The sequence below is a fragment of the Papaver somniferum genome, chromosome 8 (assembly GCF_003573695.1).
Source record: "Papaver somniferum cultivar HN1 chromosome 8, ASM357369v1, whole genome shotgun sequence".
Classification (NCBI taxonomy): domain Eukaryota; kingdom Viridiplantae; phylum Streptophyta; class Magnoliopsida; order Ranunculales; family Papaveraceae; genus Papaver; species Papaver somniferum.
The window spans coordinates 145,032,385-145,053,918 of record NC_039365.1 but is presented as its reverse complement, the minus strand read 5'-3'; the positions used below and the strand labels follow the sequence as shown (position 1 = coordinate 145,053,918).

General features: G+C 38.9%; 1 protein-coding gene across 1 annotated transcript; it reads right to left on the bottom strand.

Annotated features, from left to right (window-relative positions):
* Positions 1-10,153: 10,153 nt before the first annotated feature.
* On the bottom strand, positions 10,154-16,836 carry LOC113303337. The gene is made up of 12 exons (XM_026552365.1): positions 16,650-16,836; positions 16,471-16,569; positions 16,138-16,222; positions 15,359-15,428; positions 15,136-15,196; positions 15,008-15,061; positions 13,065-13,221; positions 12,877-12,973; positions 12,235-12,344; positions 11,014-11,120; positions 10,747-10,857; positions 10,154-10,667 (listed from the first exon to the last, which is right to left on the bottom strand). Exons 1-12 carry the CDS (start codon positions 16,740-16,742, stop codon positions 10,551-10,553), a joined length of 1,161 nt encoding a protein of 386 aa, XP_026408150.1. The 5' UTR covers positions 16,743-16,836; the 3' UTR covers positions 10,154-10,550.
* Between the last annotated feature and the right edge of the window lie 4,698 nt (positions 16,837-21,534).

Below are 21,534 nucleotides of genomic sequence, written 5' to 3'. Positions count from 1 at the left end.
TGGATAATGCTTGTGGAACCGAGCCAGATCTTCAGCGATGAACCTTATAATGGGGTCCTCAGTTCGGAGAGATTCCAACCATTTAGTGTAGTACTGCTGAGGCGAGACTACCCACTCATAGCATTTGATGATAGGTTGGTCATGAGTATGATTGAGTCCCCGGATAAAGGTAGCATATTTGAAAGTTGCTAATATGGAATTATGAGGGGGAATAAAACTTGCCTGCATGCGGAATCTCCTGATAAATTCATGTGCGCTTTCCTCGGGCTTTTGTGTGAGTCCTGTTAAGGTTTGGACCTTCTCCAAATGCTCGAAATGTTGATCATATTCCGAGTCAGAACTTTCTTCGACGGAGAATTGTGCAACTGAGGATGAAGATACCGTAGCAATTCTTCCATCATGAATCCATGCTCTCCCAAGAATCATGTCATATCCCGGATCCTCCTTAATTATGAAGAATTTAGTTTCTGTCCAGGTTGAATCGTTTCTTATGTTGAGAATGATGTAACCGTAAGCCTCCATGGAGATTTCTTCGTGGTCTCTGACTGAAATAGGAGCATGAGTCACTTCTTGTCGAGTGATTCCATCATCTCTGAGGGTTTTCAAAGGGATGATGTTAACAGCAGTGCCAACGTCAACTAATGCTCGTTTGAATTCATTTTCCTTGAGATGCACCATAGTAAGAAGTCCCCAGTCGTACATCTCGTTGTCTGTTACTGGAGGTTCAGAGAGCGTCTGCTGGATTGCTAGCCGCTTTCCAGACACAATATGGTTCAGCGCATCAAACATATCATCTCTCTGGGCATTTGACAGTTACAACAACTCGCATACGTGCTCAATTAAATATTGAACCGCTTCCTTGACCGGCTTCTCAGAGGGTGCGAATGTTCTGATTGGGAGAGGATTTCTGTACACTCGTTCAGTCCTCAGTTCTCCTGAGTCGACTTTCTCTTTGAATATGCGTTTCAAATTTCTACAATCACTTGTTGGATGACTGACGTACCAATGGAAATGGCAGTAATGTGCGTTTTCCATTTGTTATGCAGTTGGTTCCTTCTTGACAGGAGGTAGTTTGATTGCACCATCTTGGACCCAGACTTCTAGTAGTTCGATCACCTCTTCAATGGGAAAAGGGAGTCAGGTACTTCCTGATCATCCTGTTGATTCAGTGGTTGTGCGTTTCTAGTCTGGTTGTCCTTCCTTGGAGCTTTCGGAGGGTGAGACGTTGAAGAAGCATTCTTATGTTGTCGTGCCTCGGATTTTCTCTTGATCCCTTCAGCAACATTTATGGAGGCTTCAACATTGTACTGTTGTTGATCAGACGTCGGGCATTGCTGTTTCGATTATCTTTCGATTCCTCTACTTTGACAATTTTCGTTCTTTCTAGCAATGCGGGAGCAGTAGTCGCTGATCGCTTGGCTGCTTCATGAAGTTCTGAAAAGGTCTGAAAGCGAAGATTCTCCAGCAAAGCCCTGTAAACTGGGATCATTCCATTGATGCAAAAGTCCACCAGTTGTTGTTCACGTTTGGATCATGACAGTCCAAAGCTTGAATCCTGAACCTCTTCACATAATCATTCGGATTTTCGGCAGCCTTCTGAGCCATCCTTCCCAAGTCAGAAAAAGTAATTTGCTCAGAGACAAAGAAGTACTTCCGGTAGAAAGCATTGATCATTTCTCCCCAATTATCTATGCTCCCTAGTGCAATGTTGTTGTACCAAGTATACGCTCGACCCGTCAGGTATTTTGAAAACTCTTTCAAGCGGACAACATGGTTGTGTTCATGCTCTCCTAATGCTTCCAAGAATCGAGAGACGTGTTCTCGTGCATTCCCCGTTCCGTTGTAAAGTGTGAACGTTGGAGAAGTGTAACCTTTTGGGAGAGAAATATTTTGTGTAGCAGCGGGATATGGAGATTGGTGACGGTGCATGGACTTTTCCCCAATTCTCCATAAAACGTTCCAGGTCTTCACAGGTGATGAAACTGGCAGGATCAGGTTCTGCAGCTTTGCGGGTTTCATCATCGTCAGGGACTGGAATAACTTCGGGATCAGCGGTTGGGGATGTTTCCTTGTCTTTTCCTTTCTCTTGAGTTTTTTATGACATCTTGTCAGTAACCGTTTTGAGATAATTGCATAGCTCTTTCTGTGTTGCAGCCATGTCAATCTGATTTTTGGCAAGAGTCTCCTGCACCTTCATAAGATCACCTATGGTAAGCGGATTTTCTTTGATTTCCTCGGGAGACCGGACGAAGAGAGGATGGTTTTCCACATTGGTTCGAGGAGGAGTAGTGTCACCACCATTGTTGGAAGCAGGAATGGTTTCTGGAATACCACCGTTGTTGCTAGTGCTAGCGATGTTTGCGTTAGGATTTGTAACTGAACCTGACCTAAAATCAACCATTTTGCGAAAATGTGAGATTGCAACCGAGAGATTAATCTCCCACTGTGGTCGCCAATCTGTAGATGGGAAAAAATGAGCCGCCGTTTTTTTTGGAAAGTGAAGAGTCGAGCGTTCTGTCGAGGCTCCTCAGCCGGGAAAAATGTTAATCCTCACACAGATGCACCGCTGCAAAGGGGGCGCTTAGATTCGGGAAATCAATCTGTATGACTCCGGCCTAAACCAAGACAATGGACGTTCCAGAGTCAATTCGGTCGCAAAAAGAGAGATGGGTTTATCTGTAGGAGGGAACCTGGGAGTTGTGTGGGATCGGTGATGATCAAGGATTGTGGGTGTGTTGAAGGTTTCTGCAATATTGTTGAACTGCTGAAGTTGAGTTCTGTGAATAAGTTTATATCGAGTTGTTGACAGATAATGATGATAATCGATGATTGATGATATTTTATCCTTATATTGTCCTCGATTTAGACTTATTTATATTGCAAGAATGATGCACCATTGATCCCTGTAAGTGTGACGGTTTCTTGAGTGAAAGAGTGGGAAAGTGGGAGATCGTGGTAAAGTCAGTTCCACGTCGTGTGGAGACTTGACTGATCGTGCACCCACTACTTTTCTAACTCCTTCAACCGTTTACATGATTTACGCACATTTCTCGTTGTGGATGAATCCATGTGTCGTGGACCGCCAAACCAAAACCCTAAGTGATATCCCCCATTTTTGACATGATTGATATTTCACGAATCATGGAGTCTGCAAGTCATACGTGTATTAGTTGGTCTGTTATTGACTGATTTAGACTGTGAGTCTAGTTTTGTTGAATCGAGCATAAGTGGTGAATGCTCAACGATTCATGGATTGAACATGTAGTTCTCTGAGATGTCAATGAATTACTGACTAGAGCGACTGAGCAAGTATTGGTCAACTCGACAAATTTCCGGATATTGAGAGTTTGTCGAGCAACTGAGAAAGTATTGCTCAATTCGACGAATTGCCGAATATCGAGAGTTTGTCGAGCAACTGACCAAGTATTGCTCAATTCGACGAATTTAATAATTTTGGTATGCAACTGAGCAAGTGTTGCTCAATTCAACAAAATACTGAATATTGGTAATTTGACGTGCAATTGAGCAAGTGTTGCTCAATTCGACAAACTACAGATGAATTACTGAATATTGATGGTTGGATCAATATTCGAGCAACTGAGCAAGTATTGCTCAATTCAAAGAAAATATTTACTGGTGTGGTGACCCAATAAAATATTAATCAAAAATATTGGTGAATTACCGAATATTATTAATTTGGATGTTGATTGCTGAATCAACATAATTTTGTGTTTGAACTTGCTTAGAATGGTGATTCGTGGAGCGTTTGTTCGAAACCCTAATTTTTAATCATTCCTTCAACAATTGGTGAATTGCTAAAAATTGGTCATGAGTGAAGAGGGACTGACCACATGGGATGATGAGCGTCCATGTGATGCCCAGTGCTCAAGTAAGCACGCACCAGGGTTCTCAGTTTGAGAGTTGGTGAAAGAAAGATGATTAAATGCAGGTTTCATCATTTATTGAAATATTGATGGATTCAGCATTAGGTGAAAAAACTTAGGTATGAGACATGAGGACTGACCAAGAGAGCATGGGACCGGCTCTTGGTGGCCAGGGACCAGTTGTTGGTCATTTGGAGAATCCCCCAGTTGGTTGGAGAGAGTTCGGGCCCAGTATGAGAAATTGAGCAAATTAGGTCAGAATTATGAAAACGCGTGGGACCGGCCTTGTGCAAGCCCTAGGAATGACCTTGGTCGGTCATGAAGGCGTGCACGTGTTTCCGTGGTATCCGTGTTTCCATACTGAGGGTTTCAGTATTTTCTGATGCACGTTCGAGCAATATCGTGAATTTTCAGAAGAGTTTCATCTTGACTGAGAATTCTCGATTTTTGTTGGAATGAGCATGTATGCTCAATTCATCAATATTTTGAAAATATTAAAATAAAAGTGTTTTAATATTTAAATTTGCGGTGAGAGGCTAGCCGGTCGTGTGACTATGTTGGCTTTTGGTTTTTCGTGATTTGAGCAATATTTGAAAAAATATGGAGAAATCATGAATTTTGCTCAAACCCAGGAGTTTCATGAATTGAGGAAAATAATAATTATGTAAGATTAGGGATTGCAAGGTGTGGGACCGACCATGGCTAGGGCATGGCCGGCCGGCTAGGTTTCCCGGTCCCGCACACCTTTCCCTATTTTATTATTTTTCATGAATCCTTGAAGTTATGGAGAATCCTTGAGTTTTTTGTTGAAACGGAGGAGTTTCGTGAGATTAGGAAATAATAATTATAAAAATCTAAGGATTGTGAGGTGTGGGACCGGCCACGACTTAGGCATGGTCGGCCGGCTAGGTTGCCCAGTCCCGCACACCTCTCCTTATTTTATAATATTATTTCGTGAATCCACGAAGTTATGGAGAATTTACGGGTTTTTTTTTGAAACGGAGGAGTTTCGTGAGATTAGGGAATAATAATTATAAAATCTAAGGATTGTGAGGTGTGGGACCGGACACGGCTTAGGCATGGCCGGCCGGTTAGGTTGCCCGGTCCCGCACACCTCTCCTTATTTTATAATATTATTTCGTGAATCCACCAAGTTATGGAGAATTCACGAGTTTTGCAAAAACAAGGATAGTTGCTAAAACCAAAGAGTTTTTGTGAGTTCACGAAATAACAAAAAATAAGGAAAATAATGGGAGAGGCATGGACCGACCATGGCTATGGCACGACCGACCGGCCGGCTGGTGGGATGATTATTGTTTTTTCTGGGGTTGTAGTAGTGAAGGTTCAAACTCTCGGATTTGTGAAGGATAATTTTTTTTAGACTTAATAAAAATAAATAAATAATTTTATATGCATAATATTAACAAAATATGGGAGAGAATTTTTACCGGGGATCAGGATTCCACCATTCACCAAAATTTATGTGATTCAATAACAATTCTTATCATGCAATTCTAGACAATATAACTCCAATCAAAGGAAATTGTGATTCTAATCATTGCCTAAATTAGATTTTGAAAACATCCACTGTTAATCGCGAGCATGAAGTATCAAAAGCAATTTACTAAGCATACTCCATCAAGAGAAAACACAATTGATTAATAAAAATCATTTACTCCATTTTTATTCGGTGCAATTAATCATAAAAGAGTTGCACAAATAAATTTAAATAAATTTTACCACATAACTTTTGGAAGAATGGCTTCCTCCGTCACCCCTGGGATTGGGTTTAGCTACTCATGATGAAAAACCTCTCAAATTGATTCATTGATACTCAAAAGTTGTTTACAATCAAGAGAAAATGGAGAAAAACGGTTTACAACAGTGTTTGCGACACATATAGAGCGTTCAAAAAGAACGATACAACAGAGGTGCTGTTGTTCCGAAGTCGGGGAAAGGAATTGAGTACTGTCGCAATTAAGCAACACTAATCAACGACTGTCCCTGAGGGTATTATGTTCTTCGTGTTCTTTCTTGCACCAGCAACAAGCTTTTCTCCTGCGTGACTTTCTTTCGATTCTTCTCGGCTCCTAAACTCTCCCAAAGACTTTCCAACTCTTCTAAAATCTTTAGCCTTGTATTTATAGTGTTTTAGAACAAAAATATCCGACCATAACACCGTATAATCTCCCATTAATCCCGTCATTGCTCGCTGCCCATATTTAACAATAATTTCCATTTTTGGCTTCTACACACGTAAACTTTGATCCTGCACGCTCTATTTAACCTTCCCCACGCCTCCGAAGTCATCGAACTCCTCCAAAACACTCCATGCATGGAAAACACACAATCGAACTCGTGTTACAGGACACGTTGCTCTGTTTTGAGCTCGTGACTCAAACCAGGATTTCCAGCCAATTCCGATCGAATCCGATGCCCACAATGTGTTCCCTATCCCATATAACAACTTCGCACCAAATTTCAGCGATTGAATCGCACTAAAACACCTTCATTTTCTCGTTCACAAATTTGCCAGTTTTGAATATATTTTTCCCGCCAAAAAGCTGTTTTTGAATTTAAAGAGAAGATGGATGCCCCTTAACCAGAGCTTAGGTGCGAATAGCAATTGGGTGGAAATAGTAATTTTTATGGGTTCCTCCGGGACATTTCTGGGATGCTTCCGGTGCATTTCTGGGGTGCCTACGATACATTTCTACGGGGTGTAAAACACTGCTTTTTGAGCCCATTTCGCCGCAAGGGCTTATTTCTCTAAAAATTCCTACAAAGACATAAAAGAACACAATAAATACAAAATCGAGCACTAACAATACATACAATAGAGACATATTAGACACATAAATGCGTCTATCAACACCCCCAAACTTATTATTTGCTAGTCCTCGAGCAAATTTATTGTAGAAAGGAAAATCATTTGAACCCCTAGGTGGCCCTAGTGGCGGAGTGTTGTCTCCGGAGGGTTTACCAGAGGTGTACCCACAAAACCTTTACTCCATACCCTAGCTATCTACGCAAAACCTTGGAAAGCACTAAAGAACCTCCTTGGTTGGCATACAATTATTGACTCTAAGAGGAAGAACCCTGATGCGAAATTCCAATTGTTGTACACGAGTTTGCACTCAAGCATACTAAAATTCATATAAGTGACAGAACTCTACTAAGATAGTTTCACGATGGACATCATACTCGGAGTCAGACTAATCACATGAAAAGATTAAGAAGATGGAAAAAGAAAAATGTAGATGGTTGAAAAGCGAACGGTGTTTCCCATATCTGTCTGAAGGCCTCTGCCAAGATGAACCTAACCTAAATGACTGAGATACCGGTCTGAATAATATTAACACACTGGCATATACAAGGGAACCAGTGGTTAATAATCCTAACTCTAGGTTAATACAACTGGCGTATACAAGGGTACCAATGTCGAATTTATTAAACACACAATTATTTAAGAACTAACAACATGATTGGAGCTTGTGGACCGAAGCGCATGTTTCTTGTCAGCAGATTACATGGTGATTCCCGTGGATCCTGCATTCCACACTTGTTTAGGCGACGGATACAGGGAGAACACACACATATTGCTATCCAAGTGTTAGTATTTGTTCCGATTGGTTTACTGGTCTGGTCTAAATTTTTTTTTTTTTTTTTTGAAAAGGTAACTCAGTCACTCTATTTCACCCTAGCAAAGGTAACAACTTGAATCGTGTTCCCCACCAAATCACTTGAAATAAAAGAAAACTAAAAATAGAAAGTGAAAAGGACTCGACGAGATATGGCGAAACTATCATGTTAATTCTAACACCTGAGCTCTGTGCTTTTATGAATAGACTCTATAGATGTTTCCATCTAGTCAGATTGGTTCCTCAACTCCTAAAACAAAAATGTTTTCATCCACTTAGATTGGTTAGTGCTATCCTTAATAGGCGTCAATTTCTAGGCTCTGGAGTTTATTTATTGCAACTAAAAAGTTTCTCCCATACCCCCAAACTTAAAATTAACATTGTCCTCAATGTTCTAAAGATGAAATTAAAAGCATGAACAAGGAGAGACAGTTACTATTTGAAGCAAAAGAGTGAAGGAAGGATATTACCGGGTTGCATGAGATTGGGTTACCTCCCAAGAAGTGCTAAGTTTATAGTCTTCAGCCAGACTAAGAAAGGTTTAATCACCTCGAATCATATAGCAATAGCCTAAATAATTGTGGGTAATCGAAACCAAATAGAGCTATCACAAGTAAAAGGAATCTGCAACAAGCCAAGAAAATGAACATGTACTGCATACCCTCATCTAGTTTCCTGATTAAGATACCTATGTCCCATTAATGGGTCTCCTGATAAGTTCTTTAAACCCTCCAGAGGGCTAAGCCAAGGAGACCCCTTTCTCCCTATCTGTTTCTTTTTTGCATGGAAGCACTGTCAAGAACTCTCCTCCATGCTAAGGAACTGGGCATCATTACTGGGCTGAAGATATGCAACGCTGCACTCCCTATCATTCACCTCCTATTTGCTGATGACTGCGTGATATTCTGCCAAGCCAACCTTACTGAAGCACAAAACATTATGAAGATTCTACAAATCTTTGGAAGCACCTCTGGGCAGTTAATCGACTTCAACAAGTCATGAGTTTTCATCAACAAAAACACAAATCCAGACCTCATCCCCCAAATTAGCAGTTCCATGGGAGTTCAAATATTGCAACTGGATGATAAATATCTAAGGTCACATCTCTTCACACATAGAAGCAAAATAAATTCTTTCAAGCCTGGAGTGGAAAAGTTGAAGGTGAGACTCACAAGTTGGAAGAACACCCCACTAAACCCTGCTGGAAAGGAAATTCTCATAAAGTCTGTCACTTCTTCTGCATGCATATATCAGATGATCTGCTTCAAGGTACCAAAGAAAATTTGCAAAGACATCAACAACCTTCCAAGAGACTTTTTCTGGGGAAAAAATATTGAAAATTCCATTGGATACTATCCTAAAGCTTGGACATCAGTGTGCAAACCCAAAGAGCTGGGGGGTCTAGGTTTTATGAATATGGAACTCTTCAACAGTTCTTTGATTACAAAAATTGGGTGGAGGCTTGAGCAAGACCAAAAATCCCTGTGGTACAAGCTTATGGATGCCAAGTACCTACTAGGAAGGAATGTTCTCAACATGGATACAAAAGCTAAAGATGAAGATTCATGGGTTTGGAAGGGAATTCTAGAAGGTATCAACAACATACAACACCATTGTTACTGGCGAATTGGTAATGGGAAAAAGATAAAGATTTGGGAAGATATCTGGATCCCAAACACTACTCAGAAATTGCAAAAACCACAGAACTGCCCCCTCAATGTGGAAAAGTTAGAGTCAGTTCTTCTTCCAGATAGCAGCTGGGATGCAACTCAAATTATAACTCTCTTTAGCAATGACAAGGCAGCAGTTATTGTCAATCTGCAGACACATCCTAATGAAGAAGATAGAATAATTTGGGACCTAAATGATAAAGGTGTATTCTCTGTCAAAGAGATTTACAAGGCTAAGATTGAAGACCTCTACAGTAATAACATCCCCACAGGGAACTGGGCAGCCATCTGGAACATGGAAGTGGCACCAGTCATTAGAATCTTCATCTGGAAATGCGCTCATGGAATACTTCCCACAAATGCTAAAACAGCTAGCATTCTCCACTACATCAACCCTTCCTGCACTGTCTGCAACAGTGGTGAAGCAGAAACCATGTCTCACATGTTCTTAAATTGTCCAGCTGCTATTCTGGTTTGGCATGAGGTTTTGGGCTCCATTAACTCACATTTTGATAGTAACACCATCTTTATTGAATGGTTAACCCAATAGCACCAACTGCAACATCTATGCCACAACCTGCTGGTATATGTGGAAAGCGAGATGTGATCTCATTTTCAAACAAATCCAGCCAAATGTGGGAACCACCACTCACAGGATTAAACATCATTTGTGTACTCACAATGGAATACATCATATGCAAGGACACATTTTAAACAATTTTACTCTCTTGCCAGAGGAAATAGATACAACATGATATTACTCCTTACACTCAGGCCTTCACTGCTGAGTTTGGGAATAACATCAAAATTTGCACTCTACAAGATCCTGAAACCTCTATCTTTTATACTGCTCTAATAATGACAGATTTTGCAGGAAACATTACTGGAACCAGAGGACATTCAGGATACTATGGAGCAAAGGGAACAACAGCAGGAGCAGAACTAGCTTTCAAGTGGGCCAAAGAACTGTAGCACACCAATGTCACTATATCAGCTGAGGCAATGGAGACACTAGTTCAGTTCAAATTCCTCTATCATGAAGCAGTCACAGAAAGATTTCATCTTAGCTATCAAACTAGAGGAAATTGTCAACTAGAAGAAGTAGAAAGTAGCAGAAATATGGGACATCACCGTGTATCTTTTGTTTTGCTCAACCTTGGTATTATTACCAGACAACAAAATACCGATGCTTTCAATTTAGCTTTATTATGTAAAACTATGATGGCAGGTTAAGTAGCATTTCTGCTACCAATGCCATCCCAACTGTCATGTTTGCTTCTTAGTGCCTTATAGGCCTAAGCTTTTTCTATTAAAAAAAAAAAGGAAACATGATTTTTATTTTTTGCATTGAATAATTAAATTCCACTTCTTCTTCTAATCTCGGTTGATGAATTGTCCATACGGAACTTTTCTTCCGGTATCGAGACAAACATATCCTTTAACTCATTTGGAATATCAAAATCTTCGAGAACCTGGAAAGTGTCGAAAACTAATGATTATTTCTTGGAGGGAATCAAAAGTAACAAGATACAAACTAAGAAATGTATTCACCTTGAAAACACCGCCAACATTTCGACCACCTACCAGAAAGGTGCATCCAGTTATTTTACATCCTAACAACACCTCCAACATCTTATCATAGTCTCCTCCATAATACTTCACCTGATATATGAAGGCGTTAAAAAGAACTTCTTTTGGTGTAAGATCAACATAATATTATTCCATGTTTCGCTTTGGTAATTCTCTCAGATATTTCAATTTGTTCAAGACTTTGTATATCTATAGTAATTTATTTTCAAGAAGACAGAGAATTCATACATTTACAAGCCTTTCTACAGTGTCTGCACCAATTACGAAAGCACTGCCAGGAAAAAGTTGGGCTTTCTTGTAAAAGAAAGGCTGATTAGAAATAATTACTGTCTCTCCTGGCATCAAAAAGTAAATAGCATTAAATATGAATAGTGCTGCAGAACAAAATAACTGACTTCTTGGTGATTACATAAAGAGCAAGGCATATCGAAGAAAAAAGTTTGCATAGGGAAAAAAATGAATCCTCTCCATAATATGCGCGTGGACCAACAACTTCATAGGAAAACAATTTAAAAAGAATTTCATTGATTCCTCATGGTAGAATGCATAAGGTGTACAGAATAAAACATGTGTAGAATTGCAAAGGACAATAACTGGAAACTTCATCTACAAATCGCTAATCTGAAAAACTACCATGGTGAGTACTAGCTTGCTCTGTGTTGATAAAGAAATATTAGAAACATCCTTTCATACTGTAACTTAATAAACCAAGGGAAGTTAGGGCATTCATCTGAACGTTTAGAGGATCCAACTGAAACTGTACTGTCGTAAGGTTTAGCACATGATTAACAACAGGAGAGAGAACATGTTCCCAAAGAATTCCACAAGAAATTTCTATCTTGCAGTTTCAATATGTTCTACATTAGCGTAAGGGATCCTTGCAATATGTACCATAAAATTTGGAAAGTGGTACATCTGTACTCTTTTGAAAACCTAAAAATGCTATAAATGTAGAGTGAGACTCCACTCTCAAGAGAGCATGCAGTTCAGTCAATTTAACCAAACACTGTAGGAAACAAGAGGTAATTATAAGATGCACCAGCAATTCAGCCATTAGTTGTTTCCGCGAGTACACTAATCTATGCACAGATTCATCTGTCACGAACTAACAATGAAATTTGCTTGTTTGGCTGATAGCCCATGGAGGACTATTAGTCCTTCACGAACTAACAATCACAGGATAACATTATGACACCAGCAAGCATCAATGAAAATAAAATATACTAGTAATTTCTCCTCCTTTAACGAGTGATACTAAAGAAAAACTAAGAAAATGAAAGGAATTTAGAAAAATACTCCTTATTTTTGCGAAGTATTTCCTTTTTGGGGATAACAAAATAAAAGTGTAGGCATAACCACTTGAAGGACGGAGGGACTTAGCCAAGAATTTTGGATTATTTCCACCACTGCTCAGTTAAAAGTTGCACATGCAAAAGTCAATGTACTCACCAACTTTTTCAAATTGCTTGACTCGGTCTTTGATTTGAGAGACTGTCAATGGAGGCTTGTCTGCATTGATTGCAGAGATCTCAAAGCATGGAAACCCATCACCGCAAATGCTACAAAAATACGCAAAAGATGTTATTGGTTATTTAGTACACCCCCTAGTGGAGATATGAGTATATGACAAAAATGACATGTCAATGCTATGCCTACAACACAAAATACTAAACGACATTCCACTCAAAAATTGAAAGTTAACGAGTGTTTACATGTGGAAAGAAGTTTTCTTTCTTTGAATCAAAGCTATACAAACTTCCAATAGTAAGGTTCTAACACTATAAATTATATCTGTATCCAAGTTGAGTAGGACTGAGGCAATAGGAGACCACTTTATCTTTTTCCTTTTTCCAATTTGAAAAAACAGTTTCCCACAAAGGTATTTTAGATGGATCTAAAGATATGAGGATATGCTTATTTTGCAAAGGAAGTATGTACATGATTCAAGGAGCAACTATGGAAGGGGAGTGGAGTTCCTAAGAGCTTATAGGAGCCTTATTCTTGTAGGAAATTTCAGTCCAAAGCATTTGTTTAGAATATGTAACACAGAATTTTTTAAGACAAAGTTGATAACTTAAAATGTTTTGCTACCTTCTAGCAACTTCCAAGAGTTTGAGGTGTCCATCGTGCAAAGGATTGAAGGATCCAGGTAATATTATCTTTCTCTCTGAATTGGGAGTATATTTTTCTGCAATTTAAGTTCACAACTATAAGCATAGACAACTTCAACTTAAAAATAGTATTGTATCTTTAACAACAAGCCAAGGGCTGCATCATACCACTTGAAAATGGATAGATTTTCATGCATATTTCCCCATCTATAAGTTGCTGCAACTCTTGGTCCTCAACGAAAAGCTTTTCATAATCATCAGGTAGTTCAGAGTCGCTCAGTTCTGAAACAAATAATGATGAAACTCTGCATGCATCTGCAAGGGCCTAACAAAGGGCAATCCTGAGTGATCAAAATATGAGAATCCCATAAAACTAACCAAAACGAAGACCAATTTTATCAAATTTGGCATATAGGACTGCTAATGAAAACTGTCATACAGCACTTTAAATGAAGGAAACCTAGCCTCAACCAGCAAACATTGTAGCTCCCTAGTTTTTAGGACAGGAATTTGTTGAAAAGCATAGAAACAAACATAATGCCATGAAACATACACACTAGTGAAAGCTTTTAATGCACATTCATCGAGTATTTGAGTAGTGACCGCATGCCCACTTCATATGAAGTTTGGAGAAAAATACACAAAAACATGCTTACTATGATGGCAAATATGTGGATAAGTTTAGCTTCATGTGTATTACATAAACTGGGTTGTGTCTCACTGGATGAGATCTCCAAGAGAAACAAAGTGGTAATATGGGATCCCTTGATTTAGAACACAGACACACCCACATAGAAAAAACTTTTTAATAGGCAAGTCAGACAAAGTGACGCAGAACTACAAGTTGTCAATTGCAGACATGAACTCACTGGCTGGTCTAACGTGTGACGGGGTTGTTAAACAACTAATCCCTGACGGGGTTGTTAAACAACTTATCCCTGACGGGGTTGTTAAACAACTAAGCCCAATGAGATTTACATATCTTTTCTTCAATATCAGTCTGCTAACGACCTCAGGTTGCAGAAAAGGTAAGACACATTCTGAAATGAAGCATGTTACCAATAGATTAAACTTCCATTCCAGTGCTGACCTTTGGTTCTATGTTTAGATTATCCAAATTCAATTTGTAATAAAACAAAATACTGATCCAAACTCACAGTGGCAGGTAAAGGTCAAAGAAAAGTGGGGCACTAAACATCTGCCTAGCATAATATCTTGTTCCTACAAATGAATTGGCTGCCAGAGAATCCAACTGGAGACTTTTCAGCTTTCGCTGGTGAGACAGATCCATCTTCCAAAAGATCTAAAATCCAAGGAAGACTACAGGTTCTTCTATTGAAGAAGCACTGGGTATAATTAGAATCATTGATTATGAGACACTGCTTACGCACTGGTTGATATGTTTGCGCTGAAAAAACTCAGAGCACCATTTTCCATCACTGTGCAGTGTTAGTGTAGTTGCTTGTTTGTATTTTCATTCTCTCTCAGAGTCCTATAATATTTCCAAGTCTTTGGTTTGTGACATTTATCATTCAAATTTATTCTAAATGATAAACCACAAGCTAAATAACTGAAGAGGTGAATAAATACTAAATAGATATTATGGATCTTTGGAAGCCGTGCAAGTAAATCCTCCTTTACTTGCATGGATTCTCCAACCTAGTGCTCTTATTTCGGGTGGTGAATCTCATAGATGACAATTTTGTCTTATTTACATGCGCTACCTCCTTTTTTTTCGCAATGAAAAATAATTACAAAAGAAAGGAAAAGAAAAGTACCGTATTATCCTAACTCGGGAGGAATCCAAAATATAACATTATTGTACAACATCACTCACCTTCCTAACAATATGAATCCTAGCGTGTTTGAGGTTACAGGCATAAGTACAGCAGCAATCCCGCAGCAAACACTTTCTTACAGAGTTCATATCGTATCAAACATTAAACTCGAACAAATCCTATTTGCTATGACTTTGATTTTATGTGCAAAACATTTAGCTAGTAAAACAACAAAAAGTCTGAAACTAAATCAGTATAACTCTTGCTTCAAATAGTTTAACAATTTTAAAAGAATCAAATGGAAGTTTATTTATCTCCATTTTCACCACGCACCTTGAGTAAAAGCTGACTAGAAACCTTGTCTTCTAGCTGACGAGTTCGGAGTCCCTGGCAAGAAGAATTAAATATCTCAATTTTCTGAACAGGGAATCTGAAGTCAGAAACTGAGCAAAATGCAATACCTTTGACAAGGTCACTTTAGATACCCAGAGTCGATCAGATGTTCGTGTTGACAGGAAAACCCTATTAATTTTTTTCCGGAGTAGAGAGTTAAGTCGAGAAATGAAAACACAACTATCCACTAGAAGTCGGTTATCTTAAAAACAACATGTGAAATGGCTGAAAAACCTCATCAAATAACTGCTTGGCAAAAAAAACACGAAATCTTCCATAAAGAACGAATACCTGTGATCCCCATGTTTTGGACGTGAACTAGCCAAAGATCCAGTGAATCCCACACCAACAACTGGGAAACCTATTAAATAAAACAGACGGTGAATGTAATATTTTTCTAAGCTATTCAAATGCTATATGATTGTGCTCTGCGCATGCTCAAAATATATGATTCAGTATGGCAAATCAATTATTTGTGAAAAATAACACTTTATCGTGATGATGTCCATTCTATCCTGAAACATTAATTAAGTTATACAGAAGAAGGCATAATGAGTAACCCTTATTCGTTATACTATCAGATGGTTGATCTAGTCAGATAAAGGCCATGCCGTGACAACAAAATTTTGCTCTCTAGATAGACAGACTTAACCTTTTTTTTATCACATCCCATATTCAATTGTCTTGAGACATTCAGACAGGGCAAGATAGAATTTTGGGGACCTTAAGCTTATACATTACGTGCAACAAGGAGGAATAACTAAACATGTAAATATATATATATATATATATATATATATATAAGAAAAAAATTGGCAAATGGACTGAAGGAAATAAGTTGTAGTATCATTAGCCGAACTCCAACTAACGGCAACCCACAGTACGATGACTTATAAAATATGAATTACTATCTTAGATCACACTAAAGAAAACAAGCTGTTTTAATTTTCATTTTTATAATGGAAGATTCACAAGGCAGCTTAACGGAATGGGTTTAACCAACCTACCACGTAATGCAGTATATTCTAAACTGAAGCACACACACCAAAAAAATAAAGAGAGCAAAGAACCTGGTCTGGAGAGTTTTAGGGCACGATTATAAGCAGACAATGCCATATCCTCAGCAGTTTGCTGACTAGCAAAAGATGTGGGCATCTGCATAACAGATCAAACGAATTCCTTATTGAATGCCTTACTGAAATTTGTAATTAACAGATCAAAGGTATTTGCCTTACTGAAATTCATAATCATTTCAGTAGTTTTGAGGATATTTGATAAGAAACGAGCTTTCAAATGCAAGAAGACATGAATAGACTACACAAATAAATAAATATAAGTAATTCAGCACAGTGGATCAGCATTTCACATGTATAGAAATGAAATTTGGAGAGAATAAAAGGGACCTTGTTGAGTAATTGAGCCATGGAAATTTTTGAATAAGGAACCACAGCCTCAAGCACTGTGTTTGAAGCACCAGGAACAGAAATCAACCATCCAAGGGCCTGTTTGTGTCATCAATTTCCAATTGAGTTTAATCTGAAAAAAGGGTCCAACTGCAGAGAGAAGAAGAAGAAGAAGTAACCTGAGAAGCTCCGCCAGAGATATAGAGAACAGCTTGAGTGGGACTCGCGTGTATTGCTTCGACGGTAGCTCGAATCATATCGTCCTTCGTCATATCTCTCTTAATTTGCCCCTCTTTTTGTCTCTCATCTGATGGAGTAAGTGACTCCTCTTGTGTTGGGCAGAGAAATGAATCCGATTCCCTATTCCCTTTCCACCCACCAGTTCAAGGTGACTTTGATCCACCCAAATCCTTGTAACCTTGCTTTATAAAAATGTTATACTTTTGCGCTTTCAGGAGACATTCTAAAATTACCTCGCGTTTTTAGGGGCCACCCGAAAGGATTTAGGGGCCATCAATTTATACCCAGCCAAAGACTCTAGTTAAGGGGTACCCTTTATGATATTGAAGTTACATAAATGCCCTTCTGGTAAAACTGTATAAAAACCAAATCAAAAAAAATTTTACTCATTTCAACTCTTATTCTTCCAGTTTCATATTATCTTCCGATTGTGGAAGAAAAAAAAAATTTCCCTCGTTCTTGTGTTCAACCGAAACATCGCCGCGAATCGTAAAATCAAAACATCGTCGATTCGTTTATAAAACAATGGATAAGGGAAATGAAACTCACAGACCTAGAACCAAAAACGTTGCTCGGGGTATCGATCCAAAGATTGGGATTTTAGCAAGAAATAAAGAAATTGTTGCTGCAAATGAAGAAGAACGCGAAGAACGCGAAGAAGAAGTACCCGTCGATGTAGTCGGTGGTTGCAATTCCGATAGTCAAACACTTCGTCAACTTCAAATGGCCCCAATTAGGTAAGAATCTATCATTTTTGGAGTTTATTTCGCTTTAATTCGACGAATCGAGAAAAAAAAAATTCAAGGGTTTTCGGTTATTTATCCAGATTCGGGCGATATTCATGCTTATTTACTTCCGAATGTAGTCGTGTTCTTCATTTCTCAAGAACATCGACAGTATTCGGGAGAAATATTTGATGGTTATCGGCCGAATATTGTTGGCCATATCTTCCTGGATACACACAGTATTCGGAAGTACACTCACTACCGAATATATATATATATATATATATATATATATATATTGAAAAAATCTCAAAATTTCTGATATAGGAAAAATCCCATTTTGGGGCCAGTATTTATTCGGAAGACAATATAATGTTTTATACCTCCGATTGTGTAGGATAAAATTTTAGAGTTTCTGAACTCCAGTTGATGAATATTCGGTTGTAAACATGTTTAGTTATATTCTGATTGTTTTTTATTCGGAAAAAATATGTGTCTTCTTACTTCCGAATTTTTTTATTCGGGTTATAGTTTTGTACTTTTTCTTCCGATTGTATAGGATGAAAAATTTAGAGCTTCTGAACTCCAATTGATGCATATTCGGTTGTAAATATGTTTAGTTAGCTTTCGATTGTTTTGTATTCGGGAACAGTATGTGTCTTTTTACGTCCGAATGTGTACATTCGGGTTATATTTCCATACTTTGTCTTCCGATTATATAGTTTGTAAATATTGTTCCTTTCTTTGTTGTTTAGACAAAGTCGAGAAAGGAGGAAGAAAGTGACATCTATTGCTAGGAGGGAAAGGAGTGCCAAAGATAATTCAAGTGCTCAACAAAGCTTACAAGAACAAAGCAGTCAACAAGGAGTGCAACCAAGTGCTGAACAAAGTGTAGAACAACAAGGCAGTGAACAAGGGGTGCAACCAAGTGTTGAACAAGCCGCTCAACAAAGTGCAGAACCAACTGATCCACAAGTTACACCCCACCATGAAATTGAACAAGTTGATCCAGTGCCAAGAGTAGAAGAAGAAGGACAACCAAGTGGTACCCAAAAAGCCAAAAAAGGAAAAGATGGTGTAAAGAAGGATATTGCTAAGAAAGCATCACATCTTTTCCCTCAGCACTTGAAGAAGAAGGGTATTCCAGCAGGTACAATCCTTGGGCTACCGGCGGATGGAGGAAATTGCTATTTGGATACAAAGACTCATGGGCCAGAGAAATATACGAAACCGAGGTAATAAAATTACTATTTTTTATTAATGTATTTTCTATGTGTTATATCGTAATATTTGTATTAAGGATTTTTTTATGTACTTTAATAGGATCATCAAGATGCAGTCCGTTTACTCAAACCTACCGCCGCACCAACAAAAATGCTTGCGTGGCCTTTATCCGGTGAATGTGAAAGGTTCAAGTCAATTGTTGCCAACTCGGGGTTAGCTAATGCCGCCGAGAATTCATTGTTGGAACATGATCGTGTGGCCATATCGGCGTTCATGGAGAGAATGTATCCTGAGACCGATACTTTCCATATGTCGTTTGGGGAGATGACGATTACTCCGGATGATGTTGTGCAGATTCTTAACCTTCCCGACCAAGGGACAACTGTGAAGTTTAACTACACAAAGCAGTTAAGTTGGGCACAACTTTATGCTCTAACTAAAAAGTGCTTAGGTTGGGATGAAGAGACAACAACAGAAGAGTTTAGGAGGCATGCAAGTTACAGAACAAGACAGATCAACATTACAGCTTTGATGAATATGTTCCGAGGCACCTTGGAGAAGGAAAAGAATGGAACGTTAACTGATGAGCAAGTGAACCACGCTGCCAGCGCATATCTCCTTTGTGTATTGGGATGTGTCATATTCCCCAATACTTCTGGCAACCGGATCGACGCCTACCACGCAATTCAAAACGTCCGCTAGGAGATATCCAAATTTAGGCATTGTCATCCAATACTTGGATCCGATTGTCTTCAATCCCTTTCGGCACTTCACACGCGCAACTAAGTCTTTGAACTCTTGTTCTTTGTCGTATCTATCTCCTCGCCTCATCATCTCCATATAAAAACCCTTGTCCTTCACTAGTTGTACCGCCATCTTATTTCTTAAATATTGGCATTGGGTGACATCTTCGATATCCACCTCTCTAAAGTAACCCATTTGTTCCGTAGCAACGTGAAACCCAAAATTTCCATCCCCATCAACCTCGTCGGTCGACAAAACAAATGGAATGATAAGTGGAGGGAGTTGTTCGAAATAATCTTTGTATATTGTATATGTGGATCGATTTGGTCTTCGATTAAGATCTCTAGGGCAACGAAGAGTACCTTTGTCCTCTTTTATAGTAAGAATTTCCATTGGTTGGGTTTGTTGCGAGGCGTTCATTTGCTCAACAACTTCTTCGACAACATTGGGTTGACTTACTTGAGAAGGCTCTGTAGAGATCTTTGGCCTTACTTGTCGGGTGGTTGGTCCACTTTGATCATTTCTTGGACGACCTCTTTTCTTAGGTTCCGGCTCATCTTCAAATTAGGCTTCCGAACGCTCGTGCCTAGACAATATTCTTTTATTATACAAATACTCCTTCAACTCTTTTCTTTGGATGGTCCTCGACACTTTGGTGTTCGGCCTACCGGTGTTCTTTTGCTTAATAGGTTCATCAACCTCCCTTAAACAAGGGTGAAGGGCTTCCTCCAAATTATGCATCAATATTTGCTTTTTGGTGTCGTTTGATGTAGCGTAACGCTCGGCTATTCATGCACACAATTCCGACTCCAAGAAAGACGGACCATCAACTACCGGGGTGTTCGGAGTGAAATTTAATTGCTTCCAAAATGGATGAATATCATTGATGTCAATCACTTAAACATACCTACCCAACTTATGACGACACGGGAGTCCAATACCTATCATATCCTTGCAAACACAAACCGTATTCTCGTCATCATAAGTTTTATATAACTTCAATTGTTTCATCATGCGATTTATTGCCCATCTTGAAAATTTATGAACAACTCTCCTTAGAAGCAATTTTTCCTTAATATGTTCCACCGGGAATCGGTGTACACTAAATTGCATACATTTCCTAATCTTTACGAGATCACGATTGGTGAATTCATGGATTGCTTCTTGGATCGACACAACTCCATTTTGACTACCAATTAGTATTTTCTTTAGTCGACCATGAGACCCCTCCACAATGCTTGTCGCCTCGTTCTTGAAGTTACGATATTCATATGTCCATGCAAACACAAACCTCTCCTTAATCGTTAACCATTGTTTTTTACAATACTCAACCGGTTTTGGGTAGTCCGTGCCGTATTCATCCTCAAATTTCTTCAAGTTACATTCGTAAATTTCCTCGGTCATCGACCAAACGATTTTTTCCCATGCTTTCATGAACATTTTCCAAATAATTCCATCCTCCTTCCACTTTTCTTCAAATAACCTATCCTCTTCCTTATGTTCTTCCATGGTTAATTTACTAATGCGCTCATCCTCTTCCTTTGACCTCTTGGTACCCTTCCTTGGTCTTTTAGCTTGGAAATGATGATGGCAATTGGTTTTGAGATTGCATTGAATGTGCCACGTACATTGCAAGTTTTGGGCTTCCGGAAACACTACCGCTATTGCATGTATTAAGGATTGATCGTTATCCGTTACAGTAACCCTTGGAAAATTATCACCGTTATAAATGGACCTCAACGTCTCCAACATCCAAATGAAACTCACATTGTTCTCATGATCCATTAAACCCCGTGAAATCGCAAACGTGTTTTTGTCTGAAGTATGGCAAGCAATGTTCAACAACGGCATGTTATACTTGTTTGTCTTATAAGTAGCATCTATCAACAAAATTTGATGAAAGCATTGAGCCAATTGGATCATTTCGGGATGTGCCAAGAAAATACGAACCACTATACCATCCTTTTCTTCCCTTCTCAAGGTGTAGCCGTGTAACTCCGCTAACCACTTCGATTGTTGCATGACCGTTCTACCATCCCATTCAGTCCTTTTGATCGTAGCTAGGGCCGACTTAATTGTAGACAAAGAAGACAAGTTGTCGGGGTCGTCCGCCTTTATTTTACTTAAGATC